We start from the raw sequence: 26,365 nt of genomic DNA, 5'->3' as shown, positions 1-26,365 counted from the left end.
AAGGGACAGGTCCTTCCTGGGCGCCCTGAGGCTTGCAAAAGAGAAGCTGTGGGGATGCATATGCAAGAAAACATGTCTTGGACAATAAGGGTGTATGGAAAAGTCTATTCTGTAACATGGACGCTTATGTATGTAGGAGAACACTTCCTGGACAAGATGTTGAGTATATTACAAAGTTTTACCCCATGCCGATTACTGCCTGTGGGGCAGAGGTGAAGTTTTTGAATAAAACGTGGAATATAAGAAGAATTCAAACGTGCACATTTGCTATAGCCGCAGTAGCATGAAGCAAGCACTGTGGACCGTGCAGCAGTCTGTAGATTTGTGTTGTATCTGGAGGGATATCTTGTATGAATTTTTTATAAGTATTACAGCTGCCATTATCGCAGCATGGTACCCCGGACTTCTGTGATCTGTTTCTGCTGTTGTGTAGATCTATCCTGGAGGCACTGCAGGTTATAGACGGAGAGGAGAGCAACATGGACATTTCAACAACAAAAAATATAAATAATTACCATGGTAAGCACAATAGGGCGTGTTATAGGTGTGTTTTCCTGCTTGACTTCAATTGGGAAACTACAGATTATAAAGTGTAGATGCAATAAGTTCATGCACACGTGATACCACAATGGGGTTTTACATATAATATCTAAATGTAGTAGTGCCTTTAAATTCTTAGGGGGTCAGATGTAATTTTGTCGCAGACAGGATTTGCTGTCGAATCTGCTACTTTTCCAAAGTGGCGGAAAAAGGAGGCCTGGCATGGGTGGAGAAGGAGACTGGTCTCATTTATTATTTGGCATAAAAAATTACTCAAATCTACGCCAGCAAGGGAGTTGGCGTAGATTTAAACCTTAGGCCTGAGCCTAAGTTAAGCATCAGGCGCCAGCGCAGGGGTATTAAGACCGGCGTCTAAAACGCTGGTCTTAATAAATGACCCTTTTAGTTTCCAGGTGCCCATATTGGCAAACCAATGTTTAGGTAGTGCGGGGATTTTCTCTGGTAGACAGGTTAGCGGATGCAGTATTTTATTCACACTCAGCAAAACATAACAGTCTTGGTGCTTGTTCATACACAGAAAACAAAACGGTGTTCACCTGGAATCCTAGGTGTCAGTTTACACCTGGCTGAATGCTCAGCCAGAGAAAAGTTCACTGGCAGACTTCCAGGCGGCCTGCACGCCTGTTTTGTAGCCTTCAGCACAAACCCGGCCTGGAACGTGGGGAGTAGCCACCCAGCCAGCACTTTGGCTACTCCCAGTAAAAGCCGTCCCGGATCAGTTTTATAGCCATACTAAACAGCTGAAGTGTCAGACTGCAATCTGCATTACTGACACTTGAGAAAAAACGTCTCTTACCTCACCGAGGCCAGGAACCTCGGTGACACATACCGACCATCAATGATGGACCCATGTTCCTTCCTATATACCTCCCCCTTTGTTCAACCCTGAGGGGGTGGACACACATTAAACAGTGTACCCGGGACAGGGCATCCGCGTTTCCTAGTAACCGGCCTGCCTTGTGTTCCACAGAGAACTTGAAATTTTGCAAAGACAGAAACCACCGGGTGACCCAGGCATTTCTGTCCTTGGCCTGGCTCATCTATTTGAGAGGGGAGTGGTCTGTCACCAGACGAAACTTTCTCCCCAACAAATTAGGGATTGATTGATATTGATATTTTATTTTTATTTTTATAGTCTATACCGATAATCTGTGAACTTTCAGGCCGATAGCAGATAATTTATATCTCATAATATATATTATATTAGTTGGTAGTCACTGAGGTGGTGGAAATTTGCATTTGGCACTAGTATATTGTAAATTATTAAAGCCCTTAGTTGGTAGTCAATTTATAATTTATATTTATAATATACTAGTGCCAAATGCCAACTTCCACACACCATCCCCTCCTCCTCACTGACTTTATTAACCCCCATCAGACCTCAGATCAGACCTTTATTAACCCCTATCAGACCTCAGATCAGACCTTTTTATTAACCCCTATCAGATCTCAGATGAATAAAATAAAAAACTCCTCACCTCTCCTGCGCCGCGGCTCCTCTTCATCTCCGGGTCCGGTGTCTCACTCCCATGTCTTCTCCGGCCCGCGCTGCACTGTCACCTGTACAGGTTCAGGACAATGCAGCGCGGGCCCCATCAAAGAAGTATTGGAAGTGTTTGCTGCGCTTCTTCCCCACTCCCGGCACCCGATGCATACTAGTGCGCGCTTCCGTACTGCTGGCCCTTCGGCCTCAGGTTCCCAGGGTTCCAGTTTCCTCCCTGAGCAAGGCCATTCTATTGGGGCTACTCCTGCCCCATGGGTATCGGTGACTCTCTCCTCAGGCCACAGTGACGGGAAACCGTGGAAGTCTCCCAATTATTAGTCTCCAAGGAATTGCTCCTGGTTAGCCAGAATCCTACTCCACACTGAGGGGCAACACCCCGAAACAGCTGTCTGTGGATGGATAACCGGCTTAGGTCTTCCCTGTCACATCCTTAAAGCTTGTAAAAGAGTGGGATCTTGACATAGGGGCCACTTAATATAGTGGATCTGATGATCTCTGTAATGGAGACACCCCTTTGGTCGGTTTTCCTTCCTTTTGAAGGATATCTGACTTTCTCTGTGTTAAAGACCCATAACTCTGGCTCCACAGTTATTTTGCCAATTATTAGTTCATATTTTAACTTTGTGGCGACGGCCACCTCATGAGTCCACCTGCCGGCCACCGTGGATAGACGCACCAGGGCGGTGGGTTAGTCCTTTAAGTCTCCATGGATGCACACGACGCCGACTTTTTGGCCAGTATACTCAGCAGGCCGCACCAGGGCAGCTCCTACCAGGGACACCAGGCTCCCTGAGTGCAGCAGCGCCACCGCCAGGGTATCTCCTACTTGCCAATGGCACAGGTGACTATTGTCTGTTGTCTCGGGGGTACCGTTTGCACACAGCCTCCTGGCATACATTGAGGGGCGGTAGCCATAGTTAGTGTCCATGGGTTCCTCACCATGGAGACAGTCGGCCCTTATGTGACCATGCTCTTGACACCGCCAACAGACCATTGGAGCTGGGTCTGTAGGGAGTATTTCCTGAGCGGGTTTTGCTGGCACTGGTTGAGGGTGGAGATTTCCGGGGTTTAACTGGCTCCCTCCCACAGGAACCCCCTGTAGATTTATGGTGGCCTCATAGCGCTCTACCAGGTCGACGATCTAGGGCATTACCAGGAGACGCCGGGCCGATCCAGTGCTGGAGAGGGTAAGGCAAAGCCCTCCAGAACACATCAGCCAACAGACAGTCCAGTAGTAGGACTCAGTCAGGCTGCAGCCATTTTTGCAACCGGTGTAGCAGATCATAATACTGCGGTCTGGCGGGTTCAGCCGGGTTAAATTCCCACTGATGCACCCGCTGGGCCCGGACCAATGAATTCACCCCTAGTCTTGCCAGAATCTCACCCTTTATGGTCATGTAGTCAGCTGCTTGACCATCTGGTAAGTCGAAAAACACCTGCTGGGGTCCAGACGCCAGGAACGGAGCGACGACCTCAGCCCATTGGTCTCGGGGTAGCTTCTCCCTCACGGCCACCTTTTCGAATACTGCCAGATAGTTCTCGCCGTTGTCTGAGGGGGTCATCTTGAGGATCGCCGCACAGGCAGCTTTCCTGCCGCTTGTAATGCCATGACATGCTGTATTAGGAGCTGGTTGGTTTCCTGCTGCTGCTTGTTAGCCTCCCGCTGCTGCAAGTTATCCTCCATGAGGGCTTTCACGACCGCCTCCATTTTGTCAGGGGACACGGGTCGTAACCTTGCCGACTTGATATGACATACAGCCGTGCCCAGAAAAAAAAAAAAAACTTTTCGGCCTTCAGGCCTGCCACACTCAGCAAAACAGTGTTCACCTGGAATCCTAGGTGTCAGTTCACACTCGGCTGAATGCACAGCCGCAGAAAAGTTCCCTGGCAGTCTTCCAGGTGGCCTGTAGGACTGTTTGCAGTCTTCAGCCTTCAGCACAGACCCGGCCTGGAACGTGGGGAGTAGCCACCCACCCACCACTTTGGCTACTCCCAGTAAAAGCTGTCCCGGATAAGCTTCATAGCCATACTAAACAGCTGAAGTGTCAGACTGCAATCTGCATTACTGACACTTGAGAAAAACCGGCTCTTACCTCACCGAGGCCAGGAACCTCGGTGACACATACCGACCACCCGGCTGAATGCTCAGCCACAGAAAAGTTCACTGGCAGTCTTCCAGGCGGCCTGCACGACTGTTTGTAGCCTTCAGCACAGAGGCTCCACAGGTTCACTGTCAGATGGAGGTAAAATCCACCCCACCTGATAGTGCTGACTGCTTTTTAAGCCTGCCAAGACCCGGCCTGGAACGTGGGGAGTAGCCACCCACCCACCCAGCACTCCCAGTAAAAGCTGTCCCGAATCAGCTATACAGCCATACTAAACAGCTGAAGTGTCATACTGCAATCTGCAATACTGACACTTGAGAAAAAATGGCTCTTACCTCACCGAGGCCAGGAACCTTGGTGACACATACTGACCATCAATGACTGCCCCTTGTTACTTCCCACAGTAGGTAGAAGGAAACCTCTCTGCCCCCTAAGGGTTCTTTCACACTTGCGGCAGAGGATTCCGGCAGGCAGTTCCGTCGCCGGAACTGCCTGCCGGATCCGTCAAAACACATGCAAACTGATGGCATTTGTCAGACGGATCCGTATGACAAATGCATTAAAACGCTGGATCCGTCTCTCCGGGGTCTTCCAGTAAAACGGATCCGGAATAAAAAAAATTCACTTTTTTTTTTGTGGTCTGAGAATGCGCTGACCGCAATGCCGGATCCTTCCTGCTGAAACACTCGGGGCGGCATTAATGCATGTCAATGGGAAAAAATGCCGGATCCGCCATTCCGGCAAGTGTTCCGGAATTTTGGACGGAGATAAAACCGCAGCATGCTGCAGTATTACCTCCATCCTGAAAAGGCAAAAAGACTGAACTGAAGACATACTGATGCATCCTGAACGGATTGCTCTCCATTCAGATTGCATTAGGATAAAACTGATCAGTTCTTTTCCGCTATTGAGCCCCTAGGACGGAACTTCATGCCAGAAAAGAATAACGCTAGTGTGAAAGTACCCTAATCTGCTATCGTTTAAAAATCAGGATTTGGGGATCTAAATTTAGGAAATTGAGTATATTTGAACAGATTAAAGAAAGTCTAGTGTTTAGATTTGGAAATTAAATCTGTATTTTATTCTAGGGTTGTCCCGGTAGATTTACATTTTTTACGATACTGGGCTGCTAGTATCACAGAACATGAGTGCACTGCTGTCGGCACGCTCATGTTCTCTCAGCAGCACAGGGGAGAAGGAAGCAGTGTCTCCCTCCCCCCTGTGCCGCCACTGCCACCAATGAGGGGAGAGGGGCGGGCGCACTGCGCCACCAATGATAGGACTTTTCCTGGGTCCAGACTTTAAGTATTAGGCTACACAGAGCGGCGCCCAGAGATGTCCCAGCACTTACTATTATTTCTGGGCGCCTCTCCATTCGCCCGCTGTGCCCCATTACAGTCTCCTGCTCCATATGCTAATTACTATCGGAGCAATGTGGAGGAGACATCAGCTTCTCTCCTGGGCGTTCCTTCTTCCTGCGATGCGATTGGACAGCGCTACAGCCAGGGAGAAGTAACGCCCATTAGAGAAGCTGATGTCTTCTCCCCATTGATCCGATAGTAATTAGCATATGGAGCAGGAGACTGTAATGGGGCACAGCGGGCGAACCGAGCGTCAATTCAGACCTGTGGTTTGCGGCTTTTACATGTTGCAGGCGGCGGTGCCATCGGGTCCCCATGCGGCTGTAGGGGGGACCCGATGGCATGGAAGGCAGCGTGATGCTTTCTGGTGACGAGCCTGTGAGATCCAGCCCCCTGGATCTCACAGGCAGGAAGCTGTATGGTAATACACACTGTATTACTCCTACAGCCAATACAGAAGTATTGGAATGCATTGTAAAGGGGATTAGACCCCCAAAAGTGGGACAAAAAATTGGAAAGTGGAAAAAAAAGTTAAAAAATTAAGTTCCCCCCCCCCCAAAAAAAAATTCAGTTTCAAGTAAAAATAAACAAAAACGTAATTTTCCCCAAATAAAGTAAAACAAAATTGGTAAAAATTAGGGGGAAACATATTTAGGTATGGCTGCGTCCGTATCGACCGACTCTATAAATATCACATGACCTAACCCCTCAGAGGAACACCGTAAAAAATAAAAACTTTGTCGCCTTACATCACAAAAAGTACAACAGCAAGCGATCAAAAAGGCGTATGCCCACCAAAATAGTACCAATCTAATCGTCACCTCTTCCCGCAAAAATTGAGCCCCTACCTAAGATAAACGCCCCAAAAAATATGGCTCAGAATATGGAGACACCTAAACATCATTTTTTTTTGTTGTTTTAAAAAAGCTGTTATTGTGTAAAACTTACATAAATAAAAAAAGTATACATATTGGGAATCGCAGCGTCCGTAATAACCTTCTCTATGAAAATATCATATGACCTAACCCTTCAGACGAACACCGTTTTTTTTTTGTCATCTTACATCACAAAAAGTGGAATGGCAAGCGATCAAAAAGTCATATGCACCCCAAAATAATTGCCCAAAAACTGAAAAAAACTATGGCTCTCAGACTATGAAGACACTAAAACATTTATTTTTTTTGTTTCAAAAATGAAATAATTGTGTAAAACTTTCATAAAAAAAAAGTATACATATTAGGTATAGAGATGTCCCGAACTATTCGCCGGCGAACATCGCTTGTTCGGGTTCGCCGCGGCGGGCGAACATATGCGATGTTTGGTCCGCCCCCTATACGTCATCCTTGAGCAAACTTTGACCCTGTACCTCACAGTCAGCAGACACATTCCAGCCAATCAGCAGCAGACCCTCCCTCCCAGACCCTCCCACCTCCTCTAAAAAAGCAAGGACGGCAGCCCTCTTAGATTCATTCTGAAGCTGCAGTGTGTGTTAGAGCAGGGAGAGTGCTGCTGCTGAATTAATAGGGAAAGCGTTAGCTAGGCCAGTATTCTGTGTCCACTCCAGTCCTCAAAGACTCATCTGCTGTAAGGACAGCGTCCTGACAGCACCCCATAAAGCCCTTTTTAGGGCTGGTACATCAGTCTGCTTTTATTTTATTTTTTATATATATATTGCAGTTGCCTGCCCGTCTGTGAGAGGCCACAGGCCCACAGACTGTACTGTGTGCACACCACTCATATAGGGTGGCACAGCACCTTGCTGTTAAAAAATTAATTTAATTTTTCCTCTGTAATATAATTGCAGTTGCCTGCCAGTGAGTGTCAGGCCCACAGACTGTACTGTGCCCACCACCCATATAGGGTGGCACAGTACCTTGCAGATAAAAAAGTCATTTAATGACCTTCAATGAGATCAGTAAGGACGAGGAACGGGACATGAGTAGCTCGGCATCCAACCTTGTGCAAATGGGGTCTTACATGCTGTCATGCCTGTTGAGGGACCCTCGTATAAAAAGGCTGAAGGAGAACGACCTGTACTGGGTGGCCACGCTACTAGACCCCCGGTATAAGCAGAAAGTGGCTGAAATGTTACAGAATAACCGGAAGTCGGAAAGGATGCAGCAGTTCCAAAACAAGTTAAAAAGTATGCTTTACACAGCGTATAAGGGTGATGTCACAGCACAACGGGAATCTAACAGGGGAAGAGGTGATAGTAATCCCCCTTGACTACTGAGTGTGCAGGCTTGACCTGTGGCCTGAGCTATCCCAATTTGCGATAGAACTTCTGGCCTGCCCCGCTTCAAGTGTCCTGTCAGAAAGGACCTTCAGCGCAGCAGGAGGTCTTGTCACTGAGAAGAGAAGTCGCCTAGGTCAAAAAAGTCTAGATTACCTCACCTTTATTAAGATGAATGAGGCATGGATCCCGAAGGGACTGACAGTGGGGGATACCAGTGGTGTAGCGTGGGTTGCCAGCACCTGGGGCAGGCCAAAAATTGCGCCCCCCCCCTACAGGCACGCCCCTTTTAACAGATACTGTAGTAGATCACTAGCAGTCCTATGTAACACCACAGATAACACAGTGATAACTCTGAGTACAGATAATGTAGTAGATGGGTGTAAGCCCCCAGAATTCAGAACACGCACAGTGTGACCTGAAGTCTGGGGCCGAATGCGGCAGTGTGGGTCAAATTCTCAATCTCCTCCCCCAACCCTACTGTGAAACAGATATGTGCATGGACATTATTATTACAGTATAATACCGCCCCATACCTGTTACATCCAGTGACGTCTCCTGTGATGTAGACTCTCCTCGACGTCTTCATTCAGAGATAAGACCGCTTCTTTCAGCCGCTTCTCGTCTCTGCAGAGTTTCACAGAATTTTTTTTTAGGTTCCTCACTTTACTCTCATCCTCTCCTTCCTGGTGTCTCAACAACTCATCCTGCTGCCCCCCAATACTGTGCTAGAGCCAGATAGTCCCCCATTCCTCATAATACTATTTCCCCCTGTATATTATAATGACCCCCTCTTTATTATTAATATAATGCCCCCCTCTTTATTAGTAATATAATGCCCCCCTCTTTATTATTAATATAATGCCCCCCTCTTTATTATTAATATAATGACCCCTCTTTGTTATTAATATAATGGCCCCCTCTTTGTTATTAATATAATAGCCCCCTCTGTTATTAAAGGGGTTATCCCATCTTAGACAATGGGGGCATATTGCAAGGATATGCCCCCATTGTCTGATAGGTGCGGGTCCCACCTCTGGGACCCGCACCTACCACGAGAACGGAGCCGGGGAGAGTTGTGGCTGGAGGACCCCGGGTTTCCCAGGGTCCGACCACCACCAGGCACAGCTCCCCGCCTCTCCACATGCGCGGCCAACGCTCCCATTCATTTCTATGGGGCCGACGGAAATAGCCGAGCCAGCGCTCGGCTATTTTCGGCGGCTCCATAGAAATGAACGGAGGGCGGCTACGCATGCGCAGTGCGCCCTCCTCCACTTTCTCTGCTCCGTTCTGCTTGTAGGTGCGGGTCCCAGCGGTGGGACCCGCACCTATCAGACAATGGGGGCATATCCTTGCGGTATGCCCCCATTGTCTAAGATGGGATAACCCCTTTAATATAATAGCCCCCTCTTTATTATTAATATAATAGCCCCCTATTTATTATTAATATAATAGCCCGCTCTTTATTATTAATATAATGGCCCCCTCTTTATTATTAATATAATGGCCCCCTCTTTTTGTTATTAAAGAGGGGGCCAATACATTAATAATAAAGAGGGGGCCAATACATTAATAATAAAGAGGGGGCCAATACATTAATAATAAAGAGGGGGACATTACATTAATACTAATGTATTGGCCCCCTATTTATTATTAATGTAATGTCCCCCTCTTTGTTATTAATATAATGGCCGCCTCTCCCCTCCTCTAACCTAATTACACAGGGTGGGACTCTGCACTCGGGGACAGTCACTGACTCAGACTGTCACTCACTCTGGGTCGCTTGAATCACTCTCTGCCTGGCCCGGACTCTGGACTTCTGCATCTTCATTCATGCTCCGGCTACTGGCTCTGCACTGCCTTTCCCGTCTGGAAGGTGGACGGAGCCTATTGGGATCTGCCGTGCATGCCCCGCCCCCTCTCCCCTCCTCACTCTGCTCTGCAGCCGATGCTGTGTGAAGAAAAAAAAAACACAGCGTCAGGCTCCATTTAACTTGTGCCAGCCCAGCGGACAGCCGCGCCCCCCTGCAGTGTGGTGCCCGGGGGAACGGCCCCCCCACACTACGCCCCTGGGGCAGTGGTGTATCTTGGTTTTGTGCTGCCCTAGGCGAGACTAAATTCGGGCACCCCCCTAATATAAATTTGACCCACCCCTTCCTGTCAAGGCCAAACCCCTTTCTCTCTAAACCCCACCCCTTCCTATGTGCCATCCACGGATCCCCCTCCCCTAAATAGTGCCATCCACGGATCCCCCTCCCCTAAATAGTGCCATCCACGGATCCCCCTCCTCTAAACAGTGCCATCCACGGATCCCCCTCCCTAAACAGTGCCATCCACGGATCCCCCTCCCCTAAACAGTGCCATCCACGGATCCCCCTCCCCTAAACAGTGCCATCCACGGATCCCCCTCCCCTAAACAGTGCCATCCACGGATCCCCCTCCCCTAAACAGTGCCATCCACGGATCCCCCTCCCCTAAACAGTGCCATCCACAGATTCCCCCCCCCCTCCCCTAAACAGTGCCATCCACAGACCCCCCCCTCCCCTAAACGTGCCATCCACAGACCCCCCCCTCCCCTAAACGGTGCCATCCACAGACCCCCCCCTCCCCTAAACGGTGCCATCCACAGACCCCCCCCCTCCCCTAAACGGTTGCCATCCACAGACCCCCCCCCCCTCCCCTAAACGGTGCCATCCACAGATTCCCCCCCCCCCCTCCCCTAAACGGTTGCCATCCACAGATTCCCCCCCCCCTCCCCTAAACGGTGCCATCCACAGATTCCCCCCCCCCTCCCCTAAACGGTGCCATCCACAGATTCCCCCCCCCCTCCCCTAAACGGTGCCATCCACAGATTCCCCCCCCCTCCCCTAAACGGTGCCATCCACAGATTCCCCCCCCCTCCCCTAAACGGTGCCATCCACAGATTCCCCCCCCCCTCCCCTAAACGGTGCCATCCACAGATTCCCCCCCCTCCCCTAAACGGTGCCATCCACAGATTCCCCCCCCTCCCCTAAACGGTGCCATCCACAGATTCCTCCTCCCCCTGACGCTCACAGGAAAACATTTAAAAACAAATCAGTAACCTAAACTTTATTCATTAGTGATGTCTTTACTGGATACCTTACTCTGTCTTTCAGCTTCGGTAACAGCAGGCAGTGCGGGAGGGCGGCGCTCACTCACTGACGTCACGCGCCTGCTCCTCCCACTAGGCGGCGCAGGCGCGTGACGTCAGTGAGTGAGCGCCGCCCGCCCGCACTGCCTGCTGTTACCGGAGCTGAAAGACAGAGTAAGGTATCCAGTAAAGACATCACTAATGAATAAAGTTTAGGTTACTGATTCGTTTTTAAATGTTTTCCTGTGAGCGGCGGGGCCCTGTATATTCTAACCCCCAGGCAAGCGTCCCTGTCACCATGGGAACGCCTGGGGGTTAGAATATACCATCGGATTTGTGTTTTCACGCTCTCACTGAGAGCGTGAAAACTCAGATCCGATGGTATATTATAACCCCCAGGCAAGCGTCCCCGTCACCATGGGAACGCCTGGGGGTTAGAATATACCATCGGATCTTCTGAATATACCGGAGGCGTCTGATGGGACAAGGGGCAAACAAGGCATTTTGCCGCCCCATTGGCAAGTGCCGCCCTAGGCAAATGCCTTGTTTGCCTCGCGATAGATACGCCCCTGCCCTGGGGGATGCATTTGACTCAAAAAGGCCTGATGCGATGCCTTGGGCTAAAAATGGTCCCCACGCTGCTGTATTTAATCTCTGCATGCCGGATGACTTGCGTGACTTCTCCGCCACCAACTAGGGTTCAAGCCGCAATGTTTTAGTAGACTCTCTGACTGGAAAACAGCAATTTTTCCGGCCGCTGCTACAGCAGCGACTGCAACAATACCTGATTTTTCAGGCATGTGTACATGCCTAATTTTTCTGGCCTCTGGTGCTGCACTGTGGCTGCAAAAACGAAACAAAAAAAAGGCACATACATGTGTCAATTCCCCTTCGTGATCGTTACCTTGTTGTGGTGAAGGGGCTTGCGTGTCGCAATGAAGCAATCACCACCTCTGAGTATGTTGGCACACCCCAGATGATAAGGTCGTTGCTTTATTGTGAACAGACCAAAAGCGATCGGCTGGATAATTTTTCATAGAAAAAACATTCATTTTCTTTGATCAACTAAGGTGATCATTAAAGCCTACTAGGCCAACAATGGGCCCACACTGCAGATTCATTGTTTTCTGGGTCACTTAACTGTCACTGAACTACCTCTGAACGACCCGACCATAGGCTTTGAAAACCCGCCATCGCCTGCAATCTCCCGAACGTGCGCACGAGCACAGTCATCACTACACCAAGATTGACGCATAGAGGAATAAAATGTGTGTCAACCAGGGCCGTCTTTAACGTGGGGCAAAAGGGGCAGCTGCCCCGGGCCCAGTTGCTCCTCGGGGGGCCCAAGGCAGCTGCCTCTTGAGCCCCGCTGGCCACTGCATGGCGGGGGGGGGGGGGGGGTGCAGCCCCGCAAGTGCTTTTTTTTTAAGTGCAGCGGTGGGCCCTCCCTATATATTGCGCAACGAACTCACGCCTGGGCAGCCCACAAGTACGGAGCGGAAGAAGTGGTTAGCGGTAGTTAAGTAGGTTTTGTTTTTTTTGTCAATGTATGCACACACACACCAATGTATGCACACACACACCAATGTATGATTGGGGGATCTGTAGTGCGGCCGGCACTAATGTCTGAATTAAGAAAGTCAAATTTTCTAAAGAGCACAACAGGGTGACACTGCCCAAAACTTTCTCCCAAGACACAAAAAAACTCTGCCGGGTTTTCCTCAAAATCACAACTTATGTCACGAAAAAGAAAACAAATGTGGGCGGCACTCGCCAAAAATGTAGATTCTTTATTCAGACATCATTATTGCAGACATGGAGCGGACTTGGCATAGCGCAGGCAACAAGGATCGTGGCGACGGCCGTTTCACGCCTCTGCGCCATGCATACTACAGTGTGGGAAGGTGGGATCCAGGGGGCCCCAGTAAATTCTTGCCCAGGGTCCTATCAATACTAAAGACGGCCCTGGTGTCAACTATTGACAACTCTTTGCGGTGCGTTAAACGGGGAGTTTGGTCTGTCACTGTGAAGCGGGCGTAACCCTTACACTACCTGATCGATACAACATCATACCTGATCGTATACACACACTGGATGTTTTAAAGCACGGTATTCCAAACAATTTAGGAATGTTAGGTGATTTATGCACTTTATGGATTAAAACCCGACTCTGCGTCAACTACGTAATTTTCCATGGGAGTTTTGCCATGGATCCCCCTCTGGCATGCCACAGTCCAGGTGTTAGTCCCAACTTTTCCATCACTATTGTGGCCAGAAAGAGTCCCTGTGGGTTTTAAAATTCGCCTGCCTATTAAAGTCTATGGCGGTTCGCCCGTTCGCGAACATTTGTGTAAATTTGCGTTTGCAAATGGAAAATTTTATGTTCGCGACATCTCTAATTAGGTATCGCCGCGTCCGAAATAACCTGCTCAATAAAACCATCACATGACCTAACCTGTCAGATGAATGTTGTAAATAACAAAAAAAAAAACGGTGCCAAAACAGCTATTTCTTGTTACCTTGCCTCACAAAAAGTGTAATATAGAGCAACCAAAAATCATATGTACCCTAAACTAGTACCAACAAAACTGCCACCCTATCCCGTAGTTTGCCGCCCTGAGGATAGGCCATCATCATTAGTTGATCATGGGGGTCTGACACCCCACACCCCTGACAATTAGCTGTTCGGGTGTTGCTCTGTCAGCCTAGCAGTGGAGCAAGTGCTAAGTCAGACTTCGCAAGGTTTGTTTGTTGGCTGTTACCATGGAGACACAATAATCAGCATAGCAGCTATAGAAACAAAAAGGTAGTCACAAAATGTGATAAAATTACAGAAGAAGTGATGCTGCCCTGCCGCTTTAAGTGCCATGCTTCAGTCCTCCCCTGCTGGTGTTTTCGTGTCTGTAACGGTGCATCCTCCAAACACCACGTCACTGCTGCAGACAATTACTGGCCTCAGCAGTGACGTGCCATATGCTATTGAGGCCAGTGATGGCCTGTACGATGATCTGTGTGCTTGGAACATCATCACTAAGAAAATTAAGTTAGCTCTGCAGATCCGGAGATCAGCACTGGAAGGGGCAGGGGAGAAAATGTTTTTTTTTTTTTTTTTTTTTTTAGCATTTACAGCTGCGTCTCAAATTTTTATTTAAATCAGTACAAGATAAAGTGAACTATTCGCAAAGTTAAAGGGGTTGTTCACCTTTTTTTGGCGGGGAGGGGTTCGGCAGACTTCACCCTCCTGGCCCGACCAGCGACGCATACTATCCTGCTCCCCACTGCTGGTTCCGTGCTTCTAAAGCTGGGTTCACACCTGAGCGTTTTACAGCACGTTCCTACGCGCTGTAAAACGCTCAACAGGCAAGAACCAATGCTTCCCTATGGGCATGGTCCTCACCTGAGCGTTTTACAGCACGTTCCTACGCGCTGTAAAACGCTCAACAGGCAAGAACCAATGCTTCCCTATGGGCATGGTCCTCACCTGAGCGTTTTACAGCGCGTACGAACGCGCTGTAAAACGCCCTACGCCCCAAGAAGTACAGGAGCTTCTTTGGGGCGTATTGTCGCGCGTTCCCGCCCATAGACTTCAGCGGGAACGCGCAACAATGGGCGTTTCTTTTTTGCTAATTTAAAAACGCGCGTACATACGCGCCGCTTTGTGTGTAAAAGTATTTTACTACTGTCTGAAATGAGCTCTCTCCTGTTGATAAAATGGCCAGCCTCTGTACTCGCTTTATGAATGCACTGCAGCGAGCGTCAGTGAGCTGGCCGGCCGGCACGTGTCTGACGTCACTTAGTAACGCTCCAGCTTCCTTAGGAGCGTTACTAAGTGACGTCAGTCACGCGCCGGCCGGCCAGCTCACCGACGCTCGCTGCAGTGCATTCATAAAGTGAGTACAGAGGCTGGCCATTTTATCAATGGAAGAGAGCTCATTTCAGACAGTAGTAAAATACTTTTTACACACAAATCCAGTTATGTGCGCAGTTTAGGACACATGAGGGGACACATAGGGCCATGAGGGGGACCAGCATAAGATGCTATATGTGTGTCTTATGCTGGCCCCCCTCATGGCTCTATGTGTCATAGCACACATCCCCTATAACAGTGCCATCCACAGGTCCCCCATAAAAAGTGTCCTCCACAGATCCCCCATAACACTGTCCTCCACAGATCCCCACAATCACACAAACGCGCGTTTCCTAAATACAAAAACGCCCCAAAATACGCCTCAAAAACACCTGCTAAAAACGCCTGTAAGAAGCTCATATCGAATACGCTCAGGTGTGAACCCAGCCTTAGGTGCCTGGCCATTGCTGCCTTGTTTACATCCCCTTCTGTCAACATCCAATTTGACGCATGTCCCTTGCTTCATACCATTTAGTCACCTGATGCAAGGGGGCTAGGTCACCACTACTGCCAGTCATTGGCATGAAAGTCGACATGACAGCGTGGAACATCAGCGAGGTGGTGGAAGCAGGGCAATGATGGAGCTGGGACCCTGTGGCAGGGAACAGGTAAGTATGCTTCCTTTTGGGGTCTCATCAGGAAGGGGGGGTTGGGTCTGCCTAAACTCTCCCCAAAAGGTGAACAATCCCTTTAAGCAAAGACTGTAAAAAACTAAAGTATAGGGACGTGTACATGAATTTGTTAGGATTAATTGTATTTATAGGAAGACAATGCAGTCAAAGCCAATACAAGTAACATAGACTGAATTCAGTCTGCAGTTGTCTGCGTGATTTAATTGTATGCAGACTTCGGCCACAATTTAGCACGGTTTCTGGGGACCTCTAGTGTTGACGACGTAGTATTCTTTGTCACCATATTTACTGCTTTCAGTCTTCAGCAGGGGGCTGCAGATAAAGCAAACAGCACAACTCATATGGTGGTCCCTCAAGATTTATTCCGGGATGACCATTGATAAAAAAATATTGTAGGCCATGATGAAATCTCTATGGAAAACTAGAAATTTGTTCTAGAAATTGTGTTTTTCCAGTCTTTTTGCATGCACTTTTTTTGCCCACGAAATGCTGCATTTGGTTAGCTGAAAGCCAATAGTGACAAATAAAACACGCTGCAAGCAATGATTTTTTTATTTTTATTTTTATTTTTTATTTTTTGGGGGGGGGGGGGACGACTACATTTTTCTAGCCTTTTTTTGAGTCCTTGGTGTTTTTTTAAACATAGCATGCTCTAGGTATTGCAGTTTTATCTGCCGTTTTCCCATAGGCTTTCCTTTAGAAGAAAAAAGAAAAAGAAAGAAAAACTTCAAAGAAAACATGTTAAAGAGCCTCTGTCAGCATGATCAGCCCTATTAAACCAGGCATGTTGCCTGGTAGGGTTAATCATGCTAAAACAACACTTTTAAATTTTTATTTTTTAGCTTGCTCCACTGCAAAGATATGTGGACTTTTTTAATTGTGCTATTTAGGCAGTTTGAGCATCGAGGGGCCGGCATAACACTTGGAGCACCGCTACTTCTATTCCCCTAGTGCTCATGCTGACAGAGGCTCTTTAAAGAATGGATAGATGGATGAAAATTCTAGTAAAACTGCAATGAAAAGCTCATGAAATTCATATTTCTTTTTACTAGCGCAAGTAGGGAATAGTAAAGGACATGTAATACCACAATGTTTTGTAGAGAGGTGTGCAGAAGCTATGGCAGGAGCCTCTAGTACACATTTCGGCAAAAAAGAATGAACTCCCGCAGTGGTATTTTACCCGGCAGAATGCCTGTATTTATGCTGGAAACTCAACGTTCGTGTGAACGAGCCCTTATACAGGTGTTTTACCAGTGAAATACCAGTGCGGTGTGTCGGCATTGAATGTTTTTTCTTTGAATAGACAAAGAAGGAGCATTGTATTGTGTGTTGAGAGTATTGTTGCTTAATGGGGTTGTGTCCTGAAACATATTCTACCTTTTTTAAAACCAGCACCTGGATCTGAATACTTTTGGTAATTACATGTAATTAAACATTTTGTATAGCCAGTGAGCTATTCAATAAAATGTATCTGTATAGCGCCACCTGCTGTTTCTTCTCCTTATTTTTTATTTCTCTGAGCTCGTTGAATGTGCTCAGTTTAACCACCTCAGCCCCCCTAGCTTAAACACCCTTAATGACCAGACCACTTTTTACAATTCTGCAGTACACTACTTTCACCGTTTATTGCTCGGTCATGCAACTTACCACCCAAATGAATTTTGCCTCCTTTTCTTCTCACTAATAGAGCTTTCATTTGGTGGTATTTCATTGCTGCTGACATTTTTTGTTATTAATCGAAATTTACTGAAAATTTTGCAAAAAAAAAATGAAATTTTTTACTTTCAGTTGTAAAATGTAAAAAAAAAAAAAGACAAGATATATATATATATATATATATATATATATATATATATATATATATATATATATATATATATATATATAATTTTTTCTCAAAATTTATTGTTCTACATGTCTTTGATAAAAAAAAAATGTTTGGGTAAAAAATAAATGGTTTGGGTAAAAGTTATAGCGTTTACAAACTATGGTACAAAAATGTGAATTTCCGCTTTTTGAAGCAGCTCTGACTTTCTGAGCACCGGTCATGTTTCCTGAGGTTCTACAATGCCCAGACAGTACAAACACCCCACAAATGACCCCATTTCGGAAAGTAGACACCCTAAGGTATTCGCTGATGGGCATAGTGAGCTCATAGAACTTTTTATTTTTTGTCACAAGTTAGCTGATAATGATGTTTTTTTTTTTTTTGTTTTTTTTTTCCTTACAAAGTCTTAATTTTACGCATTTGGATTCCGTGAGGGGTATGGTGAGTTCATGTGAGATTTTATTTTTTGACACAAGTTAGTGGAATATGAGACTTTGTAAGAAAAATAAATAAATCAATTTCCGCTAACTTGTGCAAAAAAAATGTCTGAATGGAGCATTACAGGGGGGTGATCAGGGAGTGTATATGGGGTGATCACCCCCCCCTAAGGCTCCATTCAGACGTCCGTATGTGTTTTGCGGATCCGATCCATGGATCCGTAAAATGCATACGGACGTCTGAATGGAGCCTGACAGGGGGGTGATCAGGGGTTAATAAGTGACAGGGGGGGGGGGGTGTAGTGTAGTGTGGTGCTTGGTGCTACTTTTTACAGAGCTACCTGTGTCCTCTGGTGGTCGATCCAAACAAAAGGGACCACCAGAGGACCAGGTAGCAGGTATATTAGATGCTGTTATCAAAACGGTGTCTAATATACCTGTTAGGGTTTAAAAAAATCGCATCTACAGCCTGCCAGCGAACGATCGCCGCTGGCAGGCTGTAGATCCACTCTCTTACCTGCAGTTCCTGTGTGCGCGCGTTCACAGGAAGTCTCGTGTCTCGCGAGATGACGCACCGATGCGTCACTCTGCCTGACAGCCGTCTCCGGACCGCGATCCTGCGTTAGGCAGTCCGGAGGCGGTTAAAGCCTCATTCACATGTCGGTGTTTTCCCATCAGTGATTGTGAGCCAAAACCAGGATAGGAGCCCCCACAGTCATAAGGCATAATGGAGAGACCTGCACCTGTTCTGTGTTTAGAGCCGCACCGTTTTGGCTCAAAATCACTGATGGAAATCACTGACTGAACACTGACGTGTGAATGAGGCTTAAATCTTCAACTGCCAGTAGCCATATGTTCTGTTAGAAGCTGTGGCAGTTGCAGAGAGAGAGAGCTGCAGCAGAAAGGACACGTCCCCTGAGCTGCCCAGCTGAACATAATCTAGCAGAGCTATTAGAGCAATGAATGTGCAGATCTCTGGATCCATGTGAGGTACAGGGCTGGTTCTAGCTTTGCTAGGAAGAGGTTGTCATGAACTTTTTTATATCAATCATGACATAACCCCTTTATGGGGCCACTGTAAAAATAAATTAAACAAAAATGCATAGAAATGTAGCTTAGAAAGTGAAGTGTTCTGCCCAATGATTTGTTACCCCTTTAGTCTGATCAGTCCAGATTTAGTCACCATCATTCGTAAAATACCCCAACAGTGTGAAACCTGGTAGGCGCTTTAGCAGTGTCTGAAGTATTTCCTTGGTCCATCTCCTAAAAACTGAAGGCAGTTTTTGACTGAATATTGCCAGGGGTGTGGGGGTCCTCCTGACCAACAGGGTGATTCCTAAGGCCTCATGCACACGACAGTTTTTTTTCACGGCCCGCAAAAACTGGGTCCGTGGGTCCGTGATCCGTGACCGTTTTTTCGTCCGTGGGTCTTCCTTGATTTTTGGAGGATCCACGGACATGAAAAAAAAGTCGTTTTGGCGTCCGCTTGGCCGTGCGGAGCCAAACGGATCCGTCCTGAATTACAATGCAAGTCAATAGGGACGGATCCGTTTGAAGTTGACACAATATGGTGCCATTTCAAACGGATCCGTCCCCATTGACTTTCAATGTAAAGTCTGGAGTTCTTTTATACCATCGGATTGGAGTTTTCTCCAATCCGATGGTATATTTTAACTTGAAGCGTCCCCATCACCATGGGAACGCCTCTATGTTAGAATATACTGTCGGATATGAGCTACATCGTGAAAATCAGATCCGACAGTATATTCTAACACAGAGGCGTTCCCATGGTGATGGGGACGCTTCAGGTTAGAATATACTGAAAAACTGTGTACATGACTGCCCCCTGCTGCCTGGCAGGTGCTGCCAGGCAGCAGGGGGCAGACCCCCCCCCCCCCTGTTTTTAACTCATTGGTGGCCAGTGCGGCCGCCCCCCCTCCCTCCCCTGTAGTTAACTCATTGGTGGCCAGTGCGGCCGCCCCCCCCCCCTCCCTCCCCTGTGCGGCCGCCCCCCCCCCCCTCCCTCCCCTGTAGTAAACTCGTTGGTGTCCAGTGGGCCCCCCTCCCTCCCCTGTAGTTAACTCGTTGGTGGCCAGTGGGCCCCCCCTCCGTCCGCTATAGATAACTCGTTGGTGTCCAGTGGGCCCCCCCTCCGTCCGCTATAGATAACTCATTGGTGTCCAGTGGGCCCCCCCTCCCTCCGCTGTAGATAACTCGTTGGTGGCCAGTGGGCCCTCTCCCCTCCCTCCCCCTCCTAATTAAAATCGCCCCCCTATCATTGGTGGCAGTGGTGAGTACCGATCGGAGTCCCAGTGTAATCGCTGGGGCTCCGATCGGTAACCATGGCAACCGGGACGCTACTGCAGTCCCGGTTGCCATGGTAGCTTAGCAATTTGTAGAAGCTTCATACTTACCTGAAGAGCTGCGATGTCTGTGACCGGCCGGGAGCTCCTCCTACTGGTAAGTGAAAGGTCTGTGCGGCGCATTGCTTATAGCACAGACCTGTCACTTACCAGTAGGAGGAGCTCCCGGCCGGTCACAGACATCGCTGCTCTTCAGGTAAGTATAAAGCTTCTACAAATTGCTAAGCTACCATGGCAACCGGGACTGCAGTAGCGTCCCGGTTGCCATGGTTACCGATCGGAGCCCCAGCGATTACACTGGGACTCCGATCGGTACTCACCACTGCCACCAATGATAGGGGGGCGATTTTAATTCGGGTGGGAGGGGAGAGGGCCCACTGGCCACCAATGAGTTATCTATAGCGGACAGAGGGGGGGCCCACTGGACACCAATGAGTTATCTATAGCGGACGGAGGGGGGGCCCACTGGACACCAATTAGTTAACTACAGGGGAGGGAGGGGGGGCTGGCTACCAAGAAGTTAACTACAGGGGAGGGAGGGGGGGGGGGGCGGCCGCACTGGCCACAAATGAGTTAAAAACAGGGGGGGGGGGGGGGGGTCTGCCCCCTGCTGCCTGGCAGCACCTGCCAGGCAGCAGGGGGCAGTCATGTACACAGTTTTTCAGTATATTCTAACCTGAAGCGTCCCCATCACCATGGGAACGCCTCTGTGTTAGAATATACTGTCGGATCTGAGTTTTCGCGAAGTGAAAACTCACCTCTGAAAAAGCTTTTATGCAGACGGATCTTCGGATCCGTCTGTATGAAAGCAACCTACGGCCACGGATCACGGACACGGATGCCAATCGTGTGTGCATCCGTGTTCTTTCACGGACCCATTGACTTGAATGGGTCCGTGAACCGTTGTCCGTCAAAAAAATAGGACAGGTCATATTTTTTTGACGGACAGGATACACGGATCACGGCCTCGGCTGCAAAACGGTGCATTTTCCGATTTTTCCACGGACCCATTGAAAGTCAATGGGTCCGCGAAAAAAAACGGAAAACGGCACAACGGCCACGGATGCACACAACGGTCGTGTGCATGAGGCCTTATTCACACATGCATTGTGGGTTTTCTGTATGACAGACCTCACAATGCATTTCTGGATCCTTCTCATGACAGATGCCTGGTGGACTGCCGCATGGTGGTTCAGTAGTTAGCACTGCTACAGTACTTTGCAGCCATGGGCTCCTCAATTCAAATTGGACTAAGGGCAACATCTGTGTAGTGTTCGTATTATCTCCCTATGTATGCATGTGTTTCCTCCCACACTCCAAAAACTATACCGAGAGATGAACTGGCTTCCTATGAAATTGACACTTGGGGGCGAGTGCCTATAAGGCGGCCACTGACTTTCCTGCTCCACAATCATCTCTGCAGTTTAGAGATGTCCTTTGTGTGAGAAAGATACATTACACATGTTTATCATTGGGTCCACCAGGTTCCATTGTGGTGTCTGCTATTTGACAGGAAAATTGTACTATGGATTCTGTAGTAAGAATGCTATTATTTTCCCTTATAACCATGTTATAAGGGAAAATAATAAAATCTACACAACACCTAACCCAAACCCGAACTTCTTTACAGAAGTCCGGGTTCGGGTCTGGGTACCAAACATGCCGATTTTTCTCACGCGCGTGCAAAACTCATTACGATGTTTTGCACCCGCGCGGAAAAAACACAAACGTGGAACGCAATCAGTGAAAACTGACTTGTTTTTAGTGTCAAAATCGCACTATTTTCCCAGAATGCATCCGGCCCCCAATCCGCAACGCCCGTGTGAAAGGGGCCTTAAGGGGTTGTTTCCCTTCAGCAAATGGCATTTATCACGTAGAGAAAGTAAATACAAGGCACTTACTAATGTATTGTGATTAGGGCTGAAACAATTTCTCGATTGAATCGAGTAATTCGACACCCAAAAAATCCCCAATGCAAATATTTTGCATCGAGGATTCGTTTGTGTCATGTGACCATGGAGTGAGAGTGAAGCGCTTGATATATACTCACCGCTCTGTGGTCATCCGCCGGCCTGTACCTCGCTGCACTGTATCCTGACACATCGTCAGGTCATAGTGCACGTAAGCAGCGCACTATGACCTTGCGCTGTGTGACGTCAGGATGGCAGTGCAGCGCTCGGAGAAGAAGATGAAGGAGCTGTGGAGCAGCGCCCCTACAGGAAAGGTAAGTACTGGTGCTGGGGACATGGCTAGGAGGGGGACAGGGTGGCACTGGGGGGGCAGCTGATGGCATGAGGGACAGCTGATGAGTTTTTGTTATTAGAGTACTCGATTAATCGATAGAATACTCGATCACAAAAAAAGTCGATAGCTGCAGCCCTAACTGTGATTGTCCATATCTCCTCCTTCGCTGGCTTGATTAATTTTTCCATCACATTATACACTGCTCGTATCCAGAGGCTATGACCACCCTGCAATCCATCAGCAGTGGCCATGCTTGCACACTATAGGAAAAAGCACCAGCCTATGTGTGCTCCCGCGGTCTTGGCCACCAGAGAGGCTGGCACTTTAAGAAAAAGGGCCAAGACCGCGGGAGCACACATAGGCTGGTGCTTTTTCCTATAGTGTGCAAGCATGACCACCGCTGGTGGATTACAGGGTGGTCATAACCTCTGGATACAAGCTGTGTATAATGTGATGGAAAAATGAATCCAGCCAGCAAAGGAGGTAATATGGACAATCACAATACATTAGTAAGAACCAACGATGGCCTGGCCCTGTCAATCAAGACAGAAGGGCATGGAAATGAGGTGGGTGAACGGAGCCTCTAGGAGCAGCCCCTGCTCCTAGAGACTAATTTGCATATAATAAAAGTTAAAATTACACGAAAACGGGGGGATACTTAAAAGAAATGCAGCGTTAAACTCAGGTGACATTTTTACATCTATAATGTCAGCTTGTTTAATAGCGAAAATTGGGGTGACAGAAAGCCTTTAAGCGCTCCCTAAAAACACATTTTTAGGTTAGCCTATCGCATCCCCTGATCTAACCATTCTCCATTCACCCCCACCTCCCCTTCAGTGCTTGGTGAAAACACTCAAAAGACCCCCTTTAAGATAAAACTACCACTTAGCGATTCATCATTGTACAGTACATCTACAGGGTCTGTGTAATGTATCTCTCAGGTCAATGTACAGGTTGTTCTCTGCAGTATTTGTTCCATGGTGCGACAGCTGTCAAATCGTGTCTTACCAATTGCTGCTTCACCCCCATGTCTCAGTGTCGGCTTCACACGAATCCCGACCTACGATCCTCAGTGTAAATCTTTGCAATCTAATATTTCTCACACTTTATGAGTCATATTCTAATCTGTCACTTACTTTCATGACTTTGAGTTTCTATATTTTGATTGCTTTCCAGGCCAGTGGAGCGTTCAGGAGAAGACGTAGACATAATATTCGCCCGTCTGAAAGCAGTGAAGGCTTTCGAGAGATTCCATCCTAATTTACTTCAGCAGATCTGTTTCTGTGGATATTATGAAAGCTTGGAAAAGGGCGTTACGTGTAAGTACAGACAATGTAAGGCTCTGTTCACACCTGCGTCATAGGCTAGTTTGGAGGCCTCCAGTGAGGTTTCTGTCATATCCCGTCAAAACCCAATGTACCTAAAGACAGCAGGGGTCATTTGGTGCAGGCGGCGTCCGTTGTATGACAGAGCCAACAGTGCATTGTGGGAGTGATTCGAAACGGAAGCCATGATGCAGGTGTGACGAGCATAAATGAACTGTTGTTGTTGTGTGTTTTTTTTTGTTTTTTTTATATATATATATATATATATATATATATATATATATATATATATATATATATATATATATATATATATATATATATATATATATATATATATATATATATATATATATTAGCAAATCCTGGGCCTGATATATCAAAACCGTGAGGGGAAAAAAAGTGCCCTCTGTATTTATAGCAGCAAATTATTGGTATAGAAAATGAAAGCTGAACCCAAGGTCAGCCAAACAATTTTTTTACAAGACGGCTTTGATAAATGAGGCCTATTACAGTATGCTTACCAAGTTTAAAGGTACAGACAAAAAAAGGATCCGCTCTCAGCCTGGGGTATGCCTCAGATATGGATTCAGAGAAAGCCTGAAAAGAGAATTCTCTGCTCCTTAGGCCCTGGACAAGGCATAAATCTGGAAGTCCCTTAAGGGGATTATCCTACAAACAACATTTATTTATCATACTATGATCATTGGTGGCCCGAGCTAGGAGCCCCATTCAGTCACTAAAACGGAGTCCTGAGCCCCGGTTCTAGAAGAGTTTGAAGGAAGTAATGGTCTATTAGACTGACAGACATAGCTGAGTACAGCGCCCAGATATTTCCACTAGTTCCATAGAGATTAAATGGATGTGTATAATAATGTGTATAAGCACCAAAAAGCGAGTCTATCAGTAGTTTTGACCTCTCACAACTGCTGACAGTCTGACGCTGCCACACACAGGGCCCGCCTGACGCTGCCACACGTCCATTACACAGATAGAACTGTACAATAGACTGGTTACACTGACATAGCCCTGCTTTTATACACACCTTCCATACATAAAGTACCTCTGCATTCTCCACCAGCACAGTCCTACACCGAGCCTGTGTTCCCCTAACTCCTCCCACACACATGGCAGATCACATGACTGTAACATCACCACAGGTCCTGTAACCACAATGTAGTGTTTAGTCCAGACTCTGGAGCTGCTCCTGGTGAGATGTCCGTGAGGGGCGGGGCTCCATGTGTGCCGGGCCTGGCAGCTTCTGATACAGCACTCCTAACTAGAAAAAGACCATGCTCAAAAATACACAAGTCTTTTTCCAGGGAGTAAAATGGCCTGAACAGGCGTCTGTGATGCTTGTACAGGCGTTATTGTGACCTCTGTTTGAAGGTGCAGCGTAAGCATACCTGGGATGATGGTCATGTAGGTTTCTTGACCAAGGAACTCTGTATTTAATCCACGGTGCTGTGAAATTGTTTCCTGCATGTTCAGCGCCCTCGGCTTCCTGTACTGAACACTTCCCCCACCCGTCCCCTCTGCTCTGAGTGACGGCTCTAGAGTGCAATCAGGAGAATGCTGGAGCAATCACTCAGAGCAGAGGGGAGGGTCTGGGGACAGGTTCAGTGCAGAGAGTCAGGACCCCGTAGGCAAAGCTTTCCATTACCACCTTAGAAAATAACATGATGGAGATGGTCTATGATTTGCACCTCATTATCATCCTCAAATCAGCAGTTAGAAAACAAGGGCTCCATATACTGTACAGACACTGGAGCCAAGCATCGTCTGTGTGCTCCCTTTATTAAAGGGAATCTTTCACCACAATTTTGTACATTATTATTATTATTATTATTATTATTTTTTTTATAAACTCTCTTTATTAGGAAATTCAAGAAAAGAAAGCACATAATACAATTTCTTCTAACATTAACAGTTTCTATACATCATGAATTCAGTAGGATATACACATTGATCTTAATAATTTTTTATGTTTAATTTTGTATCATATTCGTTAAAGTCTTATCTCCGTCCCTCTCCCTTACACTAACCCAACTCACCCGAAAAAACTTTTGCTCCTTACTGGTTGTCTATGGTTAAGTCTATCTGAGAATGTTAATACAGCGTATAAATATTTACATTTCTAATTTACCCAGACTCCCACTCACTTGGACCTCCAAATACCATTTGCTTTGTGTGAAGGGGGAGATTAATTTTCGAATCTCAGCAACTGACAGAGCGAACTCAATAAACTTCCTCCATTTTTTTTTTTTTAGGAATTTGTCTGTTGCCTTTTCTTTATTTCATTCTACATCTATCCTCTCCACATATAACACCTGTTTTACTAAACCTACAACTTCTTCCCAAGTTGGAACTGACGTGTCTTAATATACAGTTTTTAACCTCCGTAAGTAGCACGTGGATACCTCTCTCTGCTACCGCCATTCCTGTGTCCTCGTCTTGGTTTTTTGGAATATATTGAAATATACATTGTTGTGGAGTGGGGGATATCACTGCCTCCCATATTACTTTTTATATATTGTACCTCTTGTTCCCAGAGTGGTTTCAATTTAGGACAGTTCCAGAACCCATGCATAAGATCTGCCTTTGGAAGAGCACATTTAGAACACTGTCTAAGATAGTGAGCGGGTGCATCCTTGAAGGAAAGATCAAATGCATATGTGGCCTTGTGCATAATTCTTAACTGTGTTTCACGCCATTGTTCACCGTGGACTGCACATCTGATATAGTCTAATCCT

At 47.2% G+C, this 26,365-nt stretch overlaps 1 protein-coding gene across 1 annotated transcript in view; it reads left to right on the top strand.

The window, feature by feature from the left end:
• LOC122923392 (rap guanine nucleotide exchange factor 4-like) overlaps positions 1-26,365 on the top strand; it is a 101,793-nt gene that overhangs the window by 6,631 nt on the left and 68,797 nt on the right. Inside the window, exon 2 of the mRNA XM_044274189.1 lies at positions 23,464-23,606. Within this exon, the coding sequence (XP_044130124.1) occupies positions 23,464-23,606 (143 nt within the window). The remainder of the gene's footprint in view (positions 1-23,463; positions 23,607-26,365) is intronic.

The sequence above is a fragment of the Bufo gargarizans genome, unplaced genomic scaffold (assembly GCF_014858855.1).
Source record: "Bufo gargarizans isolate SCDJY-AF-19 unplaced genomic scaffold, ASM1485885v1 original_scaffold_1555_pilon, whole genome shotgun sequence".
NCBI lineage: Eukaryota > Metazoa > Chordata > Amphibia > Anura > Bufonidae > Bufo > Bufo gargarizans.
Note: the sequence above shows the minus strand (reverse complement) of the source record. Positions and strands in the feature narration are given on the sequence as shown.